This window comes from Podarcis raffonei, chromosome 3, assembly GCF_027172205.1.
Source record: "Podarcis raffonei isolate rPodRaf1 chromosome 3, rPodRaf1.pri, whole genome shotgun sequence".
In the NCBI taxonomy this organism is placed as follows: domain Eukaryota; kingdom Metazoa; phylum Chordata; class Lepidosauria; order Squamata; family Lacertidae; genus Podarcis; species Podarcis raffonei.
The window spans coordinates 25197211-25219164 of record NC_070604.1 but is presented as its reverse complement, the minus strand read 5'-3'; the positions used below and the strand labels follow the sequence as shown (position 1 = coordinate 25219164).

The 21954-nt window shown below is 41.2% G+C and overlaps 1 protein-coding gene across 1 annotated transcript in view; it reads right to left on the bottom strand.

Annotated features, from left to right (window-relative positions):
* Positions 1–1267: 1267 nt before the first annotated feature.
* The window catches only part of AGPAT5 (1-acylglycerol-3-phosphate O-acyltransferase 5), a 32342-nt gene continuing 11655 nt past the window's right edge, over positions 1268–21954 (bottom strand). Inside the window, exons 5-9 of the mRNA XM_053380823.1 lie at positions 18576–18665; positions 16508–16598; positions 10503–10664; positions 6306–6429; positions 1268–5007 (exon numbers count right to left, since the gene is read on the bottom strand). Coding sequence (XP_053236798.1) covers positions 4782–5007; positions 6306–6429; positions 10503–10664; positions 16508–16598; positions 18576–18665 — 693 coding nt within the window. The 3' untranslated portion in view covers positions 1268–4781. The remainder of the gene's footprint in view (positions 5008–6305; positions 6430–10502; positions 10665–16507; positions 16599–18575; positions 18666–21954) is intronic.

Sequence of the window (21954 nt, the reverse complement as noted above, 5' to 3'; positions counted from 1 at the left end):
ACTTGTAAGTGTTCTGTATGTAGAAGGCTTTTTATATGAGAAATTAAACATGCTATTCCTTACTTGTAATCTGAGATGATACACCTTAGGAAAACATTGCAGCATATGGTTCTGCTAACTGAGGGATCCTTCAGGGACATAGATGAAGGCATGGTCAGGGCTTGATAAAAGTATTTGTGAAGACTGAGTGGAAAACAGGAGAAATTTTGTAATGTTGGTAATAGTAGTAGTAGTAGTAGTAGTAGTAGTAGTAGTAGTAGTAGTAAGGTAAAGATAAAGGGACCCCTGACCATTAGGTCCAGTCGTAGCCAACTCTGGGGTTGCGGCGCTCATCTCGCTTTACTGGCCGAGGGAGCCGGGGTACAGCTTCCGGGTCATGTGGTCAGCATGACTAAGCTGCTTTTGGCGAACCAGAGCAGCGCACGGAAACGCCGTTTACCTTCCCGCCAAAGCGGTACCTATTTATCTACTTGCACTTTGACGTGCTTTCAAACTGCTAGGTTGGCAGGAGCAGGGACCGAACAACAGGAGCTCACCCTGTCACGGGGATTCGAACCGCTGACCTTCTGATCAACAAGCCCTAGGCCCTGTGGTTTAACCCAGAGCGCCACCTGCGTCCCTTTTAATAGTAGTAATTTGTTATTATTAATTAGTCCTCCTGTGTGCAAATTTCATCCTAGGCTTAAAGCGATTAATTAGTTAAAAACAGTACTTATTTGGAGTGAGGTTGTGGCTTTCACTGTGCAATTAACAAAAAAAGTGAGTCCCTGGCAGGGGATGGTGCCGTGGACCCCCTGAGTGTGTTCTGCAGACTCTCGGGGATCCCCAGATCCCTAAATGGGATCCACTGCTCTAGAGCACCCAAACTCTGTTAAAGCCCCACTTTCTGAACCAGAATAAAACAATGTAAATCTTCACATTGTGGATGTGTGCAATTGTGATAATGATGAACACTATGCAGGCCAACAGAGTTGATAAACACCTCCAAAAAGAAAACACCCAAACCAAACCAAGTTGAGCCAATGTAGTGGCCATGAAAGAAATTCTGAATACCTTGGAACATCACAGCCGTGCCATGCAATATACATGTTTGTTAAAGGCTTAAAGCGCACTTTAAAACCAAGCAACGCCTTGTAACTATTGAGACTGACTTTTCACATGACAGAATGGGCCAGACACAGCAATCATTTGCGAAAGTTTGTTCCAGTTTCAATATTTACTTACGATCACACACATTCAAAATCAATAAAATAATCCTTCAAAGAAGTTTCTACTGGAATGTATGTTTAATTTAATCCTGGCATCAACTCTTTTAGTTTCCAGAATGTGAACAAACAGTATCTCTTCCATAAGCACAGATCATAACCCTTTCAATGAGAGAGGGAGAGATTTCACATTTAAACTGACAAGAGAAGCTGTCAGTTCATTTCCCAAAGAAATATTTATGTGAGCTGCAAGAAACATTTCTGTGAACTACATAATTACCCCAATTCAAGAGAGAGACTTTCTACGAATGCAAAATCACCAAACCGCTCTTTGGTACTTGTCTCTTACCTCACTGCCTTTGCAATGCAGTTTGCAGTTTGAACTTATTACCAGCCAGCACATATAAATGTGCAATATTCGAAACCATTTACAGAGTGAAACTCTTTCCGAACAACTGAGACCAAACCAGAAACACCAATTAGCAAAATGAATATGGTGAACACAACTATTATTGAGTAATGCTGGCACGGGGAAAAAAATCATTTTCAAAGGAGCCTATTTTCATTGCACATTTACAACCCCCTTTCTAATTATGCCTTTGTGATACTCAAAGGAATTTAAGCAAATTAGAACCAGGGGTCTCAGGTAAAGTGACTTTTGAAGCTTTCACAGCCATTTAAAAAAAAAAATTGATGTGAAATACAAAAATACTAAGATTTATCCAGTGGAATATCCAGAGCAGAACAGGCAACTAAGCCAATTGTACTCCAAGTTGCCAATAGCATCCATGCCTTTAAAACTCATCTGGCTCTGCAAGAGTGTGGGACTTGTTTCCTCATGGTGTAACCCCAAACTAGTGAGAAGCATGAGGGTCAATCCACCATATGGGTGGGGCTAATTATGTGCATCTTTCGTACCCAATCACTTTGCTCCTGGCTCAGTTAGTGTTGCCAATCTGATGGTCCCTTGATTCACACAAACCTCTGCAGAATGAGATCACACCGTGAGGAAGTGACTCCCGTATGTCTATGGCTACATGTGGAATGTGGCCTTGCTTACTCCTTGCCACAAATAAATGCTCCATCAAAATTAGGCGATTCAGTTCTAGTATTCCTGTCAGGCAAGGCAAAGGGACAATCACATTGTCTGCCCTTAGTTTTGTTCTCTTACAAAGGCCCTCTTCAGATGTCAAAAGAGCCATTTAGTGTGAAAGTCTGAAGGGTGTGCATGTTCTCTGTTTTTGCAGAATTACAACCCTGCGGATGAAAACTTGTATCTCGACTGCTGTAGCAGCAGGGCATCCAATAAAGTTATATTTATTGACCCAATTTACATTAAAGGTTAGTGGTGGCCTGTCCATATAGAGTAAGGTATTAAAACTCTGAAAGTTCAGAAACAATAGTAACAGGCAGTAGGTTGTCACACTGCTTTTAAAAAATTATAAGTCAATATCTACTTATGTTCTGAAATAGCAGCCAATGCCTCAAATTAATAGCAATTTTTAAATAAACAAATCATGGGGGAAGCTACAGCAACTTGCCAAAGATATTAAGTTTAAAATAAAGCTTCGCGAAGGAGATGATTTGTGTCCCAGATAATCTGGAATCTGTGAACAGTTAAAATGTTTCTGTTCAACTTCCAAAGAATTGTTCTGCCTCATTAAATTTAAGCAGCTTGTTTTAGTTGTAGAGTTGAACGATACCCATAGGTTTGATAGGCAAACCATTAACAAAAAAAGCTTTACAATAAAACTGGAAGGCAATTCCGCAGGTCTAGGACACAGAGATTGACAGCATATCCTTTCTCAGAGGCTACAAACCCAACACATTGTTCTTCCATAGATTATTCCATTAACCAGCAAGTCTGCTCTAGTAACCAGAAGGCAGAATAATGAAGTAGATGAACATCTGAAATGAAGTATACTATACACTTCCAGGAGAACACACAAGAACAAGGTGTTTCTTACTCATCATAACTGAAGCTAAACGCATTTAATATTTTAAAAATCTAAGACAAGCATTTTAGTTCATGTTGGGTCTTAAATAATTCCAAGGCCAACAGAAACTTCTTGTGAAAAAAACTCAGAAAGATAAAAATAGCCTCTAATCTTTTTCCATTTTGATAGTGGAATCTTGATTTTTTGTTTTTACAAAATAATAGATACGAAATAGAATCCCTTCCCTTAGTTGATACAGAATAATTAGCCCCATGACAACAGGAAATATTTCCCCAATATATCACCAAATAGCAACAAGAACCACTGGTTCTTACAAAACACATTGGTGAGTGGATTAAATACTAATAGAATATGCATCTCTCACTATTATTCTACAGTGCAAAACTGCATACTTCAAGTTCAAGTGCACGCCAACTGTGAAAAGCTTTGGAAATACCCCAAAATTACAGTGTTAAATGATCAGGCTGTGAAATATTAGGTTAAATTTAAGATCAGTAGATTAAAAAGGCACATAGTCTACATTTTGGCAAGAACACATTGATGTTCCTTGTTACCATAAAATATACTCCAAGCTGCACAGCAGCATCAATCATGGCAAGGCACATTCATTTGGTTCCATATGGCTCAGAACCACTTCACACAAGTCAATGTTTCACCAACACTTGTTTCCCGACTGGTGTATTCACAGCAAAATATTCACAAGTGACACTATATGGTCGCTCCTGATAAAAGCGATCGTTTTCTTTGTGGACAAAACACCCCATGTGAAGTGGTCCTGGGGTAACAGGAAACTGGAATGCGCACTGCTTTTTATGGCACACATATTATGACTTAAACTAATTGTGTAGCTGAAATGTACCAATATGCTCTTTGCGAATCTAGGTAGGTTACAACCAAGATAGCCTCAATTATCGACTTACTAGTTGAACATATTGTATATATAAAATCATTTATGCACCAACACGTGGTGTTTTAAATCAAGAACACAAGTCTTTTCGAGAATAAAATTAAACATGTTGCAAACAAAAACTAAGCCATCTAGTAATATAATTAAATCATGCATATGTTAAAGTAATTTCCACATGAAGAGTTTTTACCCATATTTTTTCTTTAAAAATAGCTTTTCATGTTCTACCAATTGCTTTGTAAATTTGAGAAACTCAATTTAAAAAGGAAAAAAAAGGAAACAAATGTGTTGGGAGCTATTAGCTTTGGTTTTTAGTTTGTGACGCAGCTGTGATAATTTCCATAGTGAACTAAAGAACGTGGGTCAGGAATAAATATATAAACCTAAAGTAAAATACATTCAGAGGTCCACTTCAGCTGTTTATCTATAATCACATGTTCTATTAAATCATGTGCAGATAGATAGATATCCACCCATAGAGGGAAAATGCATTATAATTCTGGCTCTCTGCTGCTTTTTCTGAGGGGAAAAATCAGGAGCATAATTACATATACATGTTCTCCACACTGACCATGGCAGATTTAGGTCACAAGTCTCAATTCATCCAATGTTCCATTAATAAGGCTTTATTTACATTTTATAAATTCAGGAAAGAGTTTGATGTGATGTGCAAGACAGGAGAATAACGTCACTGGTTGTAGGTGCAGAACCTTACGCTTTAACGCTGACCCACAGACAGCCAATCAAAGTTCCATAGAGCCATGTTTTCATGTAGAGTTTCCGTCCAGATTCTGTCAGCAGCATACTAACAGTCAGCCCACTTAAAAACAGCAAAGATGGCAAAGTTTTCTTGAGACTGAGTTTGGAACGGACACATTTCCCAGGGAACTTGTTCCTTCTTTTAGAATCTTTTGCATCATAAAATTCTATTAGCAACCTAGGAGCAAAGAAAGGATAAAAAAAAGGTAACAGGCTTATCATAGTTGGGTGATGAACACAAATGTCACACACGTTATCATGTGCAAACAGTATTGGGCAGAGGCAGCTGTTGGACTGGCAAACTTCATTATGTGAATTGGACACTTTTTTCCTCCCAAGTGGGCAAAATAGACTCAAGTGAGGAGAACAGCCTGGCTTTGCCCAGGTAGGCTATGTAGCAAATGGTCATGTAAATCCAGCCTGGAATAGCGAGCAAAGATAATTCACTATTCATCAGTTTAGGTAAAGGTAAAGGGACCCCTGACCATTAGGTCCAGTCGTGGCGGACTCCGGGGTTGCGGCGATCATCTCGCGTTACTGGCCGAGGGAGCCGGCGTACAGCTTCCGGGTCATGTGGCTAGCATGACTAAGCCGCTTCTGGTGAACCAGAGCAGCGCATGGAAACGCCGTTTACTTTCCTGCCGGAGCGGTACCTATTTATCTACTTGCACTTTGACGTGCTTTTGAACTGCTAGGTTGGCAGGAGCAGGGACCGAGCAACGGGAGCTCACCCTGTTGCGGAGATTCAAACCGCCGACCTTCTGATCGGCAAGCCCTAGGCTCTGTGGTTTAACCCACAGTGCCACCTGCGTCCCAATTCAACAGTTTATCTCTATCCTAAAATGTATGCTCTAAAAACATTGTGCTTTGTAGTTTTTGGTGCTTGAGAATTTTATACTCCGAAACACCCATGGAAGTAAATTTAACCTGAGAGAAGGTGAGCAGACTCATAGCCACTAAGAAGCTTACTATAGGAACCAAGATTTGAAGCTCTGCTTCCCATATCCAAATCCAACTCCTTGTCCACATTGGCTATATTAACTCGTGGGCATCCACACATTTATAAAATATAAGCAAAAGGTCTGTGGGAAACATTTTAGATTGGATCCAAACTTTGTTCCCACCAGCAGAAGTACCCCCTGAACGAAAGCAAAGTCTACTTTCCCTACTCCTCCCGTAGCATAGAGCACCACCTCTTTCTTGTTCCGGAAGGTTCTCCAACCTTTCAGAAGAGCGTAATAGGGGGTGCTAGATGAACAGGCAAAAGAGGTCTCTACCTTCTCCACCAGCAGCACCCCTTTGCTGGACCAGAAGCTTTTCCAGAAGGTGCCTTTTCAACCATGGAAGGCAAAATCTGGATCCAACCCTTCACTGATGGTATGCAATAAAGAGTTAAGATTTTGTTGAGTTCTGTGGAACTTTCAAGCCGTATTAATGCTGCTCCAGAAGCAGTGTCACATCACTGTATTTACTTACTTATCCTTGATTTCAAAACGTTCGTGAAGCCATCTTCTCATATACATCTGTTCTTCAGGAATATCTTTGAGTGCAATGCGATCAACATAAATATGGATTCTTGGACACTCCTTACAAAGGAAGTCTACAAAACCCAAAAGAGCATCATGAATACACTTGTCCCATCAGCAGCAACTCCACTGTCGTTCAGTAAATTTAAAGCCAAATCCAGTAATTGTGCAGTGTTATTCGGCATTCTTTAAAAGAAACAGGCTTTTGAAAATTACTCCAAGGTCGGAACTTTGAGTAACAAGATCACAATTCGTTTTATATTTTTTTTATTTAAAAAAAATTTTTTAGGTTGCTTTTCAAGGTAAGTACTCTCACAAGGCAGAGTATAACACCACTGTTTCCATCCATGTTCAGAGACATTAATGTCTACTTAAACCTTAAATAATGTATGAAATGTACCGTATTTTTCGCTCTATAAGACGCACCAGATCACAAGACGCACCTAGTCTTTTGGAGGAGAAAAACAAGAAAAAAAATATTCTGAATCTCAGAAGCCAGAATAGCAAGAGGGATCACTATGTAGTGAAAGCAGCAATCCCTCTTGCTGTTCTGGCTTCTGTGATAGCTGCACAGCCTGCATTCGCTCCATAAGATGCACACACATTTCCCCTTACTTTTTAGGAGGGAAAAGGTGAGAGCAAAAAATACGGCATTTTTTCCCTTTTAAAATACTTTTCCAATCTAAAAAATAGAGGGTAGGAGTGTTACTTTCATAAGTGCCACTGAAGTGGACACATACATTCTCTCACTTTCTTTGGCTATTGAAGTCAAAATCACCACCTTCTTCTAAAACTTGCACAAATATATGAAACTGTTAGGAACATAAGAAGAGCACTTCTGGATCATGCCAAAGGCCCATCAAGTCCAATATTTTGTTCCCACAGTGGCCAACCAGATGCCTAATGGTTTACAGTTCAGTATAGGAGTTGTGAAAATCAACACACACAAACTAAACACCCAACTTCAGGTGCACATATGAAAGCTACTAAATCCATTTGATCTTGAGAATCACAGTATAAAGTAGTATTTCGGGCGGCAGAGAAGGGAGGAGAGAATCACGAATAATTCCACAGGGTTAAAGTTCAGAGCCAGCAGGAACAAGATATGACTTGTAAGTCGCAATGCAATTCAGGAATGCAGAAAACAGAACACGAGAACTGTAGTATGTATCGTTAAGTGAATTCTGATACCAAGAGCACTAGGCACAGCTGAAAGGATTTTAAACCATGACCTTAGTTTTACTTTTATTGATGGTTTGTGTGCTTTGGGTGTCCATTAATCACAAAATACCATTCTGCAGGAACAATATAAATAATAATTTGCATCCTTCTGATTTTATTTAGAATGTAACATGGAAGAAAAGTGGACACTGGGGACTTCTGCACTCCTTCCCTTTTAACTCGCACGAGTATTTTAGGTATGTGCCTCTCCATACTTCTGCCACACACTGGTAGGTCAGGAGCATCTATCATTACAAGAGTTGCATGTTGCCTTTGCCCTAGCTGAGGTTATTTTAGGGTCCTGGGCAGGTGCAAGCAATGCAAAGCAATCTCATTTAGCTCTTCGCCCTCCAAGTGCCAATTTGCCCTGCAAATCCTTGAAATGCATTATATCTTGGGTCGCCGTTTCAACCGTGTCAGTGCTGTACTCATGGGATAAAGCAAAAAGGAAGGCGCAACATAAAATCAAAACTGCCTCATGGCAGTCCTCCAGCTTTTCTTCCAAAGTGTGGAAACCACTGTGGGAGAAACTGCCACTCTCACTCCTGCATACTATGTTACCCTTAGCCTTAATACCATTCTAATTTTTTTAAAAAAAACCAAATAGTCAATGCAGTTGCAAGAACGAAACTCTTGATTATAGCCAGTTGACCAAGGAACTATTTTAATTGTACGCAGTTCATCTTAGCGAGACTAATTCATTTTTTTCCAAAAGACACAATGTCACTGTAACTACTTTGGCTTACCAGTGGATAAGAACAATTTATGGCATTCCTGTTTTTGCGGAGGAACAGCTGGATTCTATCATAAGAGCCACTAAAGGTTGCGTAGTCCCATGACCCTTAATTTCACATCGGCTCAACTCCCCAAAGGCTTATGTAATTAAGCTAAAAAAACCAAACCCCATTGCAACAATTCATTAAGTACAAATTACATCCAACTTCAGAAACATTGGCTTGAAATGCCAGCATTTGATGGGTTGCTTAATTCTTCCAAAGTTGCCAAAAGGCTATTCTTGGAAGGAGGAATAAAACAAAATGCTCCCTCCGCAAGAAGCAACATAATTAAGAACCATACATTACCCCTCAAGCTTTTGATTAGGGACAACTTTCTTGCTGTGAATCAGAAACTGATTAGAATGTGTTAGGCAAATTCTCATGGGAACAAAAGCGCAACCAACTTGAAAGGAACTATTTCTAGGATGGCTTTCAGTCATAGGAAATAAAAGGAGTAGAAACTAAACATCAATGAGCATCTGTGTTTGCTTGCAGAAGTACCGTAATCATGAGAAACGGGAGGAAAAACTAAGATAATTTCAGATAGATTAAATGGCAAGAACACCAAAACCATTAGCACTACAATGTTTCTACCACTGGTACCAAGGAATGGGACTGAATCGTAATGTGACACAGTGTTCTTCATCCATTATCTCCAAAGAAGGATAAAAAGAAAGCAAAGTACAAAACTCTCCAAAAGGTTACAGGCTCAGAGACAAGTAGTAGTTTGAGTCTTGTCAAATGGGTTTATGTTTTGTGTGATACATTAAAAGACTAATACTAAAATATAAACTAGCTTAAATGCATTACATTTTTTGAAACAGGAAAAATCCCGCCTAGGAGTACCCACAAAATGACTGAAGTCACCCGTTTGTTTTGACAAAAGAGGTGATATTCTTAAATATATTGGTAGCCCCTGCACCCGATTTCATCACAGGCCAAGAGTTGACATGTAGGTTTTAATCTAAAACAGTGATTGAAGGGCTGTTTTCCAAAATTAATGAACACTAGTCAGATCTTGCAAGTATGCCAAAGGCAGAGTGCAATAGGAGAGAGGGATGATTTCAAAGTTTTTAGTATTTTGAGACAGAGAAGTGACCCAGGAGATAGGGACAGATATCCACAATCCTTTAAAGAGGGCTTAATCTCCCAAGGTTAGGGTAGATGCTGCAGTCACCCTGGCTATCACTGCCACATTGAAAGATGCTGCGAATCACCCCACGATCACCCACAATGAAAAAGGGGGTAAGGTTCAGATAAATCAGATGTGGGGAAACGCTGGCCCTTCAAAGGTTCTTGTACTACCACTGGCCATGTTTGCTGATGGGAACTGCAATTCAACAAGACCTGGAGGGCCAAAGTCCCCCAGGTCTGAGGTAAATGGACCTGACATTACGTTCTAGTCAGGAATAATGGGATGGACATTAAGTACCAAAATTAACATCAGAACAGGGAGAGCGTGTGACTTCCCACCAGTCTCCTGAACAAGAAGTATATTAAAAAATATTTTGGACCATCCTTCATCCCCATGGATGAGAATAACCACAACAAAAGATTAAGTCAAAATCTTCATAAAACCCATTTTGAGACAGCTAAAAATTACGAGCAGAAAAGCCTACATGAACTTAAAATACCTGGTCAGAGAACCTCAGAGGCCACACACTTGCTGATTGCAGGAAATCTGTTGCTACCCAGTCTCTGCTAAAAAACCTCTCATGAAAATGATTCAGACACCTGGTAATCAGTTTCCCCCCAAGCACTGAATGAAGGTGAACAGTCACAACCATCTCAAGTTTGCTTGCCCAAGAAGGGGATATTAGCAACTGGGCAGTAGTTGTCACAAACCTCAGGACTGTCCTCTTGAGGCCTTACACCACCCCCTCCTTTAAGGCAGCTGGCACAGAAGCATTTAACTTCTAGACCAACCCAATCAACCTCTTCTGGCTGGTTTTTAAAAACTATGATGGGCAAGAGTTGAGATACATCATTGGCCCAAACCTTCCACAAGTGCTTTGTTCACATCCCTGTATACTAGGCCCCGCCCACCTGTCAAATATGGCTTGTGGAGGGTTGGCCACAATTTGGTCCAACCCGCTGTCCAAAACAGACTCCCCATTCTTGCTTAAATTAATTCAACATCACCAACTCACCTGTCATGGATGGAGCCACTTTCCTTTGTCCTTTCTGGTCCACAGTACCTTCATATGCTACCGTAATGTCATAAACTGCATCTAAGTAGGTTCTCATCGAATCAATTGCAACATGAGTAGCCTTCACCCGTGGTGTCAGTACATGTTTTAATACAGCAAGTCCTAAGCAAGAGAAAAAGTATACTGAAAATGTATTAAAAGTGGCTTTTTCTCCTGGAGAACTGAAGCCTCCAGAGTATGATGATAGTGTGACATATTAACTCCTGTTTGTCTCTAGTCTGCAGGTCACATTAAATTAGGGGGCCAGTCCGCACGTAACATTAAGCCAAGTCATGTGGGCACCCAAAGCCAATTTTGCAGCAGCTTTGCTCTTCTTCCACTCATTGTGCTCTAGGACAGGGATGGCCAACTCCTAAGAGACAGCGATCTACTCACAAAATAAAAAACTGGCAGTGATCTACCCCTTTTGGGGAGGGGTTCACAGGTCAAAGTGTTGTTGAGCTTTTTTTAGGGAAGAAAGTTCTGTTTTTTTAGGGGTTCAGGGAAAAGTTGCTGAGCTTTTTTAGGAGGAAAGTTGCTCACCAAAAGATCGCTAAGGAAACAATCAGCATCATTGCAAAAGCTCTGTGTTGCGTTCTGGAGATTGTGCAAAAATGGAGGGCGGGGTGAGGGGGTGGGGCCTGATTCTATTTTACCACCGCTGAGGAAAGGGAACCAGCGATCGACCGCGATTTACCAAAACCTCCTGGGGATCTACCAGTAGATCGCGATCGAACTGTTGGCCATCCCTGCTCTAGGACATGACACGGTTTGGCTTACTGCATCGTCTGAAGCTGGACTCATGGTTTAGCTCTCCCAAGACAAACCACGAGCTTTAACCAAGGTTTGCCCTACAGTTTAGAACTCATATTTGGTTTCAGAGAGCTCAACCACAAGTTCAGATCCAGACAATATGCTAAGACAAAAGGAGCAGCAAACAGGGACAGGCCAAAAATAACCACAATCTCTTTCTTGGAAGTTGCTCGTTCACACTAAATCATGGCTTGGATTCGAGTTATGCGTGAACAAGGCCGGTGTATTGAAAACTTTCTACCTCAAGGAACTGTTTGCCCAGGAACCCTAATACAATTTGCCACAGAATTGCTGGGCACTGCAGAGGATTCTGGGACATGTTCTAGGTTAGACACAGAGTTCATGGAGGGTGCGGCCAGGCCGGCTGGGCCTCAGCAACAGCATCCTAAGACGCACAGCGTCTTACTTATTCCACACACAAATGTATCCAACACTGTTCTGCATACCAAAGGTGGAAACATTGGTTGTGGCAAACAAGTCGTTGTTTCATTGAAGCCCGTCTGCTACCACTGATCTCATCAAGGATCGCTAGCTAAGCACCAAAAGAACCCACACAGAAAAACAAAATGAAAACCACTGCTTAGATCAAATTTCAAGAGCAAGCATCTTAAGCAAATTGAATTCTAGGTGAAATAATATCAAGGATTGTCAAGCACACATATCCGTGGTACACCGTATTGCATAGATAAAAATGGTGACCTTAATATTCCCCCCACTAGAAAGCCATGGGAAAATAACAGTATTCCCAGCTTGCACAATATGTTCATGTATTCCTCAAGTCTTAAGAGGCCAGTATTTGAAGTCTGCCTTTTATAAACTTTCAGCCTATGGGGAACACTAGATAAATTGTAGCCTGTAAGTTAGGGCTTCCTAATTTTAAGGTTTGCCCTAACTACTTTCACGTCCAAAGAGAGCTGCTGTGGACATTGGCTATTCAACTGCTTCCATCCGTTTTCCACAACCAGGTTCAATTGAGTAGCTCAAGGAGGAACCCAGATGAGTCCTGATAGTTGGGTGGGCTTTACTGATATATCAGTTGGCTCATTTCATCCTAAATAAAGTTACATGCCCTCAAAGATTTTGCCCTATTTGGTTAAGTTTTGCTTCCAAGCAAAACTATGGTTCATATGTTACTCTCAGATTATTTAAACCATGTTAATATGCAGCAGAAATACGTAAAGCTCTAAATTCCTATTATGCGTTTATAATAAAGAGATTTACTTTTGGTAAGTTGCAAGTTCTTGTACAAAAGGATCTTACAATGAATCTCACAATCACGTTCCTTTAAAAAATTATGAGGTGCCATCTTCATCAGAAAATGGAGTTCATGGCAGAATACATAATATGTTTAGAACTATAGCACAATATTGAAACATAAAACAACATAATGCAACTGAGAGGAATAAAACCTGTTCAACAAGAGGAAAACGAAATAATTTAAAATGTGAACTAAAGCAAGACAAAAGTTCCTTAGTTAAAGAAGAGACAGCCTGATTTTATTTTTGGAAACATTAACTGGAATTCCAGTATCCTGCTGTTAACAAAATGCCACCATCCAAAATCAATATTAAAATAATAGGGAGGTCTCAGTCTTGCCCTTATTTTGTGTAAAAAATAATAATCTGACAACATGACTGTGAGCATGATATATTAGGTTACAGCTCAGTGCTCCAATGATTCTGCTACATACAATGCAACTGGAATAAAAGAGGGTTGCTTCAAATCCTCCATTTACAGAGTAGTTAAAGACAATTCATTTTCTACACCATCAGGAATGTGCTGCATCTCTTAACCAACTTTCCTGCAAACAATATTTCTCTTTTTCCTGCTTCCACCAAACTGTATTCCTTCAACACTTGTTACAACCAAGGACAACACTGATGTCAGGTCCATCGCAGCCATTCCAGAAATGTTTACTTATTCAATACAAGACTATGCAAATATTTTGAAACCTAACACAGCTTTTTAGCATGTGAATTTTGTATCAAAAGTGCCACAGTGTTTGTGTTGCTGAGATGTTGTTCCAGCCCATGTGTGCTGGACGCAGTGTTATGACAGCAATTGTTTTTATTACCAAGCGTTCAGTTCGGCTAATATTGCTCCAAGCTTTCGATAAAACATCCACAAAATAACACAAAAAAACCACACGTGAAAATGGCTAGGAAGGTGAATGGTCAGCATAACCAAGGAAAAATATGTACCTCACTTGCAAAGAACAGGTTTGCAACTTTAGCACATACATATCTGAATCCCTTGTGGCCTTCCAGATGTATGATGCAAGAATGGGACTGCTGTTCTGGACATGCGTCACAAAGTACTAGTCAAATTACTAGCCTGATTTGGCAGTAAGCACTGACTACCATGAACATCTGCTTATTATTTTAGGAACCCATGTCCAATTGTTTGACAGGAATTCCCTTTCCTCTCCTGCCCCTGCAACCCCCCATGTCTGCTCTGAAGGGTGCTTGGTGGATGGAAACAAGTAGATATCACCCCCCCAAGCCTAAATACTGAGTCTTGCCATGTTGCTAAATAATACTTGTAAGGGATGCGAGTGGTGCTGTGGCCTAAACCACCGAGCTTCTTGGGCTTGCCGATCGGAAGGTCGGCAGTTCGAATCCCCGCGACGGGGTGAGCTCCCGTTGCTCTGTCCCAGCTCCTACCAACCTAGCAGTTTGAAAGCACACCAGTGCAAGTAGATAAATAGGTACTGCTGTTGCAAGAAGGTAAACGGCATTTCCGTGGGCTCTGGTTTCTGTCACCGTGTCCCATTGCGCCAGAAGCGGTTTAGTCATGTTGACCACATGACCCAGAAAGCTGTCTCTGAATTTTAACAGAGCTCTGTGCCTTCGTAATAACTGGCAAGATTACCAAACATGTTGTTGAGAACTAAGCATTTAATTTTTGGTGTTCTAAATGGAGGCTCTCAAAACATTCTGTTGTTTATTTGCTTCTGTTTGAATAAGTTTTACCTTGATATTCATATTTATTCCTAATGTTATTTCGTCTGTGATGTAGCCTTGTGAACCACCAGATTTGCCTATGTATTAAAAATGGTTCTTTCCCACAAGGTGGATTCAAGGTGGCTCACATAAGAACACGTAATAGTAAAACATAAGAGAACAAATTCAAACAAGTGCCAGTCATTAAGGTAGTACATATCATTAAAACACGGCTAGTGGAACCTGCAGCAAGAACTCAGATCCTGAACAGTGTGTTCAAGACGAAACAAAGCAGAAAAATGAGACACCCAAGGTATCCAGGTCGCAATGCAGTTGGCTTTAAAAAGTCAAATTAGCACCTTGATTTGAGCCCAGAAGCCAATTAGCATTCAATACAGGACAAAAAAATGGTTTAGTATGTTCTCAAAGCCTAAACCCAGCCAAAACGCTAGCAGCAGTAATTCTGTAGCAATTAAAAGTTTCTGAATGCTTTATTGTGTTTAGACTAGGAAAGGAAGTCCGATAACCAGCCACTGTTGCTCCAATTTCTTTCCACTTGAAAATAAATTCTAAGTGAAGAGCAATGAAGCTCTGTAGTACAAAGCTTGTACTGTTAGGCTGAATGTTACAACTGCAGAAAAATTAAAAAGATAAGAGAGCCTGGCCTCTTGCCTTGCCAACTAGATGGTGATCCTTGAAACTGATACATGATTATCAGACTTGCAGCTAAACCTTTATGTACTCAGAGTACAAAGACGTCAAGTAGCAGGTTTGTTGCCTGGATAGTTGAACCTTTTGTTACAGGAAAACCTGGTCCAGTTTATATTCATCTGAGTTTACTTTTCATTAAATAAGTAACTAATAAGCGCAGCAAATGATAATATTAATATATCATAGAATCACAGAACTGGAAGGGATTCTAACCCTTTGCAATGCAGGAATCTCAACGAAAGCATCCAAGACTGTTAACAATATTCAGAAGCGAGAAAATATTCATTGTATTTAAGCTTCTAAAAAGGAGCGTGGTCACCCAAAAATGCCTGGCAAATTGCATTTTAAAAAGTTTACTCTAAGTTCTTTGGGTGTAATTCAATGCTGCACTATGATAAATGTTTTGTCTGTGTAAGAATTTCAGCTTGCGAGGTAGAACAAATCTCCTCATGAGCAAATTTCAGGGGGTGCAGTGGGGGAAGCCCCGTTCCACAGGGGGAAGTCCTTGCACAGGGCTTCTGCTAGAAGGTCCTGTTAGGTGAATCCTGCCCGTTGGATTAGTTGCCATTTTTAAAATACTGACTCAAATATATATATGTGTGCACACGGACATGTGAGATATTCTTGGCAGAGCGCTCAGCCAATCAGTGTTATACTGTAACAGAGCAGCTATACGTATATGCCTGTGTTCTGAGAGAGTCTCTCTGTCTGTGGTGGTTATAGTGTGAGGGATTGGTTAATGGCAGTTTGCTGAGAGAGTGTACATGCTGTTAATACTCTGTATCTGTACAGTGGTACGTCAGGTTACATACGCTTCAGGTTACATACTCCGCTAACCCAGAAATAGTACCTCAGGTTAAGAACTTTGCTTCAGGATGAGAACAGAAATCGTGCTCCGGCGCGGCGGCAGCAGGAGACCCCATTAGCTAAAGTGGTGCTTCAGGTTAAGAACAGTTTCAGGTTAAGAACAGACCTCCGGAACGAATTAAGTACGTAACCAGAGGTATCACTGTATATAGTAATCTATGTATTTATTATTGTTTACTACAATAAACACTAGTTGTAGCTTTCAAGGTGTTCTTTCCTTCATTGTCCAGAAGGACAGACAGTGTTCAGACTTCAATCGGCTTCCAATGACATTGCGTACTCTGCAAAGCTCATGCCAGAGGAATCGCGTGGGCACAATATTTATTGCATGCAAGCACAGTTTGCTTGCAATGAATCTCTCAAAGGACATACTTGTGAAAAGTTTCCTTGTCTGACTATACTTTAAACATTAATGCTACCTGCAGTACCAATGAAAAGGAACAAACACTAAGACCACACATGTTATCTTTTATGTGTAGATTCAGCACCCACCTATGGTCAAGCCTCACTCTTTTTCAACTAATGTCCCTTTCTCCTTGGTGATCCTTAAACCGTAGGGCTGTGTCTACGCAACAGTGAATATTATCTGTTCGAAGTTCCCTGCTTCCCAAAATTCTTTGAAGTTCACCTTACCTGCCTTATCAGCATATGATTGACTATCTGCAATGGTTTTTGGTAGTTCTGGGTTGTACCGTGTTCCCTCTGGAAAAATCACAAGATACATCTGTGGAATTAAAACATATTTATATGCACAATTTTTTTTAAAAGGAAGCATCACAACATGATCTCTAAGCTACAGTATGACAGCAAAGTATGTGTGCACAGTATGTGTGTGCGCAATGGGGAGGGGAGAAGTGGATTGAATAAAACACAGAGGACATGTTTATAAAGATATGCAATAACAGTCGTTTTCTGTTAAGATGAGCAATCTTGATATTCAAGGAATCCGAATTTTCAAGGAAAAATTAAGCAGTAGAAGCAACAAAAATTGTGTGTAAGAACATACTAAATGGTTCAAGTCAGAGAAAGTAAACCAACACAGTTTAGTGAGCAAATCTCTCTCTCTTTATATCCTGTCCAGAGATCCCTAACCAGTTGCAACTGAATGTACTGCAACTTTAAATAATACAAAGACCAAGAAATACAAGATGCCTTCTCAACTAGAACAAATTAACCTAACAGCCCTGGCTAGCAAACCTTGTTTGGTGTGTGACAGCTATAGGTATTGGCAAGCAAAGAGAACATGCTATCCTTTGTATGACACTCAGCTGACAAGGAAGGAAGGAAGGAATGCTGCTGCTGATTTCTTCCTGATCCCAACATGCAAAAACTGATGCTTTGGTGGGTATGATGAACACTCGGTTACAAGGTTCCAGGTAAGCTGTAAGACTGAGCATCCACATGACACTCTATTGGGAGTTATGATAGCAATCACCTCCTTTTTTAGCCTATATGAAACTTCATATTAGCTGAGCAATAGAAGCATTATTTAATTTGCAAAAACAGCAACAACCACCAGACCTAATTCAGAGAAAGTTGATACTGCAGAAATAGGTTTTATATTCTGACACCAAGAGTTTTCTGGGAGGGTACAGTGCTATCTACTAACCACGTGGAAGACATCCGTTCACAGAAAACGAAAGTGTGTAAGGCAAAGCGTGTTCTCCCTCATGGAGAGCACGTGTTGCGGTGGGGGCTGACAAGACACCTCACTGTTGCTGGGCAAAAGAGTTTGGCCATCTTTAAGCAGGGGCGGGCTGTTACTGGGGAGATTTATATGTTGCCATTTATTGATTGAGAGCCCTGTTGGTTAAATACACTGCACGCAGTGACGAGCTTCCTCTTTCACTGCGTGCTTCGGATCACCCGCCCTCCCTTCCCTAATGTTAGGCTGTTTGCTTGACCTTGCTGTGCCTGTCATGGGGTCGTCTGCTTTGGGGCAGGGGCGTGATAGGAATTTTGTCCATTTGGCTGATGCCATTTGGTTTTTGTCTACTGCGTAGCAAGTCGTCACAACTTGTAAGGTTGCGGTTAGGCATTGGTTTGGGAATTGGTTGGTGGAGGGGTAAGGATTGGTGGTGCCTGCCCCTCCAAAATGCTGCTGCTGCAAGGGTTTTCCGTTAAAGGAACCCAGGGGCTCCCCATGCTTTTGTCCGAACCCCCTGGCAAGGGGCTAGGGCCACGCAAGAGCCCCAGGGAGCATTCTGGGGAGAGGTGAGGCATGGTTCCCAGTCCTGTCTCTCTCCCCAGGTGACTTACCCTTTCTGACTTCGCGGGGCGTGCGAATGTCAGAGCTGTCCCCGTGCGGGGTCAGTTAGTCGCTACCAATGCCTAAGCAACCACTCACATTGCTGTATTTTTAATAAAGTTGTGGCCAAAATTATGCCAAAAGCCTTAAAAATCAAGTTTCTTTTTTTTCCTTATTTGTGGTGTTTTGGGGACCTCGACGCGCAAACGTAAGATTCCTCCATGCTGGAAGCCATTTTGGCATGCACACGGTGTATAAACCAACCAACCAACCAACCAACCAACCGACAAACAAACAAACAAACAAGCCAATCCAGCCACTCATCTGTTCAGCGGGGGAAGAAAGGTGAGCCATGCATCTGGGGCAACATATGAGACAAGCATTCTTGTCACTTTCATTTTTATGGCAGTTATAAAACACACATACACACACATAGGAAATATATAATCTTACTGGAGTTCCAGCCTTTATCTGGGCTTGCAACTTGTTCCTCATTTTCCTTTCATTAAATTTGGCGCTTCGTTTCACATAGACTCCTCCATGCTAGCAAAGAAAGAAAGAAAATATACTGATGACAATAGTTTATGAAACAAAGTACACAGATTTTCAATACTCTAAAAAACATGAAATTAGAAATGCCAATTTCTTAAAAAATAGATAGAAATAAGGTCCCTCTAAAAAGACCCGTTATTACACTTAACGCAAAACTCGTTTCACATTTGTGTCCATATGAACACAACAGCTTAAACTGCTACAGGTGAAACTGTAGCAAGGATATTAAAGAGCTAAAATTCATTGGTGATATTCAGTGTCTCCTGAAGAAGGAGGAGTGCTCCAGAGAGAGAAAGCAGAGAAATCGGGAAAGTAATAGAAGAACTGGGACACTGACAGGGACCTGAGGGATAAGCAGAGAGGCTGTGTTGCCATTTGCTAAGGTGAAGGACTATGGATAATTTACATACAGAAAATCCCAGGTTCAATCCCTGGAAGGTTCAGTTAAAAGGATCCATTACCAGGGTGAAATCCTGGAGGGCTGTTACCAGTCAAAATAGTTGATACTGGGCTAGATGGACAAATAAGTCTAGCATAAGTCAACTTGCTAAACTCCTCAGCTTTGCTTTGTCTAATGCTGCACCTGCACTTTAACAGTCATGGCTTGCCTCAAAGAATCCTGGGATGTGTAGTTTGTTAAGGGTGCTGAGAGTTGCTAGGAGACCCCAAGTCCCCTCACAGAACTGCAATTCTCAGAGTGGCTTAATAGCCAATCCCTCTTCTCATGGAACTATGGGAAATGTGGTTCTGTGAGGGGGAATGGGGGTTTCCTAGGAACTCTCAGCACCCTTAACAAGCTGCAACTCTCGGGATAAAGTACAGTGGTACCTTTACTTACGGACGTGATCCGTTCTGGGGTGCCGTTCGCACCCCAAAAAGTCTGTAAGTGGAGCGCCGCTTCTGCATGTGATGCGATAGATCGCTCCTGCGCATGCACAAAGCGCACAGATCGCTCCTGTGCATAGTGGCAAACCCGGAAGTAAACACTTACGGCTATGCCATGTTTGTAACCAGAAAAAATGCAACGTGAACCTAACGCAACTAGAGGTATGACTCTTATACTACGTTAAATGTAGAGTGCAGATGGAGCGTAAATGGGAGCACACTTTCCAGTTGTGCTTCATGAACTACACCTAGGTTATATTTTTCTAAAAGCACAGCCAATTCTATATGGAGACTAATCAAACGTTCCAAGAAAAAGTCATTTAAGTATGGTATTTCCCCCTCCCCCAATGGAATACAAAGCAAATAATATCAGCTAGATCAGGGGTCGGCAAAGCTTTTGTGGCTTGGGCCGTTTCACGGACCCACAGACGCCACAATGGGCCAGAGTGTGCGCACTCATGTGCAAACGCTATTTCCGGCACTCCTTCTGGCACAGAGGAGGCGTACGCAGCTTCCCATTGGCTGCAGGAGCTTCCTGCAGCCAATGGGAAGCCGGCCAGTGTTGTGGAAGGCCAGTTTAGCGCGGCGCACGGGAGCCAACCGAGCAGGTGGTGGCGGTCCATGGGCCGGTTAAATAACCCCCATGGGCTGCTTGTGGCCCATGGACCTTAGGTTGCCGACCCGAGCTAGATGCATGCATAGTCACACTACAAAATGCTGTTGAACCAAGCAACCCACCTTTGAACACACCCACATTTATGTTTATAGACATGCTTACAATGAAATAAAACCAAAAAAGGGGGCACTATATAAGCTAAAAGTATTTTAAACCAGTGGGCAGTAAGAAACTAAATAAATGCAAGAGTGTGCAATAACTTATGAATGTGCAATGGGACTCCATCTGTACTCCACCTTCCATCCCCAGCCTGGGCTATCCTCTCTCAAATCTGCTCTGGAAGATTAGGGGAGGGAGAAAATCCAGAACACATTTAGGGGTGAGGCATTGGGGGGGGGGAATAAGGAGAAGCTGTTCTATTTGTGCAAAGCACTATTTAGTGCTTAGTTGAATGCAACCCATTTTCAGAACTGCAGATATATTGGCTAATTCTTGAACTGGTTCCCCAAGTGCAAAATGGAAAGGAGAGAGAAGGAAAGGGAAAGGCCGATGGCTTCAATTAATACCAGATGCCTTGACTTAAAAGAAGCAGTTGTAATGAATTCATGAACACATCCATGCATAACAGTTAATTAATAAAATGTCCTATTGTGCCAAGTTAACAAAAAAAGAGTTACATTTCAAGTATGGCATTAAAGGATTCTATTCCCCAGCCTGCTGATACAGTACTCTGGCGCAACAGAGAACAAAACTGCTCTATCTTCTGCACGATAGCCCTTCAGGTATTTGAAGACAGCTATCACGACTCGCTGTGGTCTTCTCTACTCAATTCTTTCAATTGTGCCTCAAATAAATTGCAATTCTTATCCCTCAGCATCTTGGTCACCATCCTCTAGAGATGCTGCAATTTGTCAATGTCTTCCTTAAAATTACAGCACCCAGAACTGGACATAGATGTGGGCTGATTAGTACGTAGTAGCTTTTCCCAACTTTGGGTTGCCAAATATTCTTGGACTGCAACTCCAATCATCACTGGTTCTGCTAGCTAGGAATGATGGGAGTTGCAGTCCAACAACATTTGGGGACCCAAGCTTGAGAAAGGCTGATGTAGAGAATCCAACAGGGATTGCCTCAGAATCAGGATTATAGCAGACCTCAGGTGTCACATACAAGTAATAAAACGATTATTACAATCAATTAAGACGAAAAGCTACTAATGTTTAATCACTTTATCGCTTTGTTCCCTAATTTCAACCTTGGCCAACTGCTTCAAAGCATTCAGCAGCCCTTGTCTGCAAAACAAAGACAGCTGGCTCAGCATGCAATGCCTACTCAAGAGAAAAGCAACAGGCACACATACAATACTGGATTGTACCTGATTAAGTCAAACTCAGAGCAGACCCACTGAAATCAAAGGACTTAAGTTTATCACGTCCACTGATTTACTCTAAGTATGACTTTGCCAAACACAACCCTAACTTTTAATATAGGAAACTTATTATAAATGGGCTTGACCAGCTATAGGGTAAAGCAGGTAATAACAAGAAGTAGAGGGTTGAAACAAAATAATTACAGGGAGCTATAACATATCTCACAAAGGAAAATGTTAAAACCATCACCTCTGATGAAGTTACGACATGTTTTCAAGTTCTAAATTCCACTGAAATCCCCAGGCCTTCCTTCCAAGTAAAAATGTTTGCAACTGAGAGATCAGTTTTCTATAGAGTCAGGTGGATCAGGTGATAATTTTCTGCCACATTTTAAGCTATTACTTTTTAT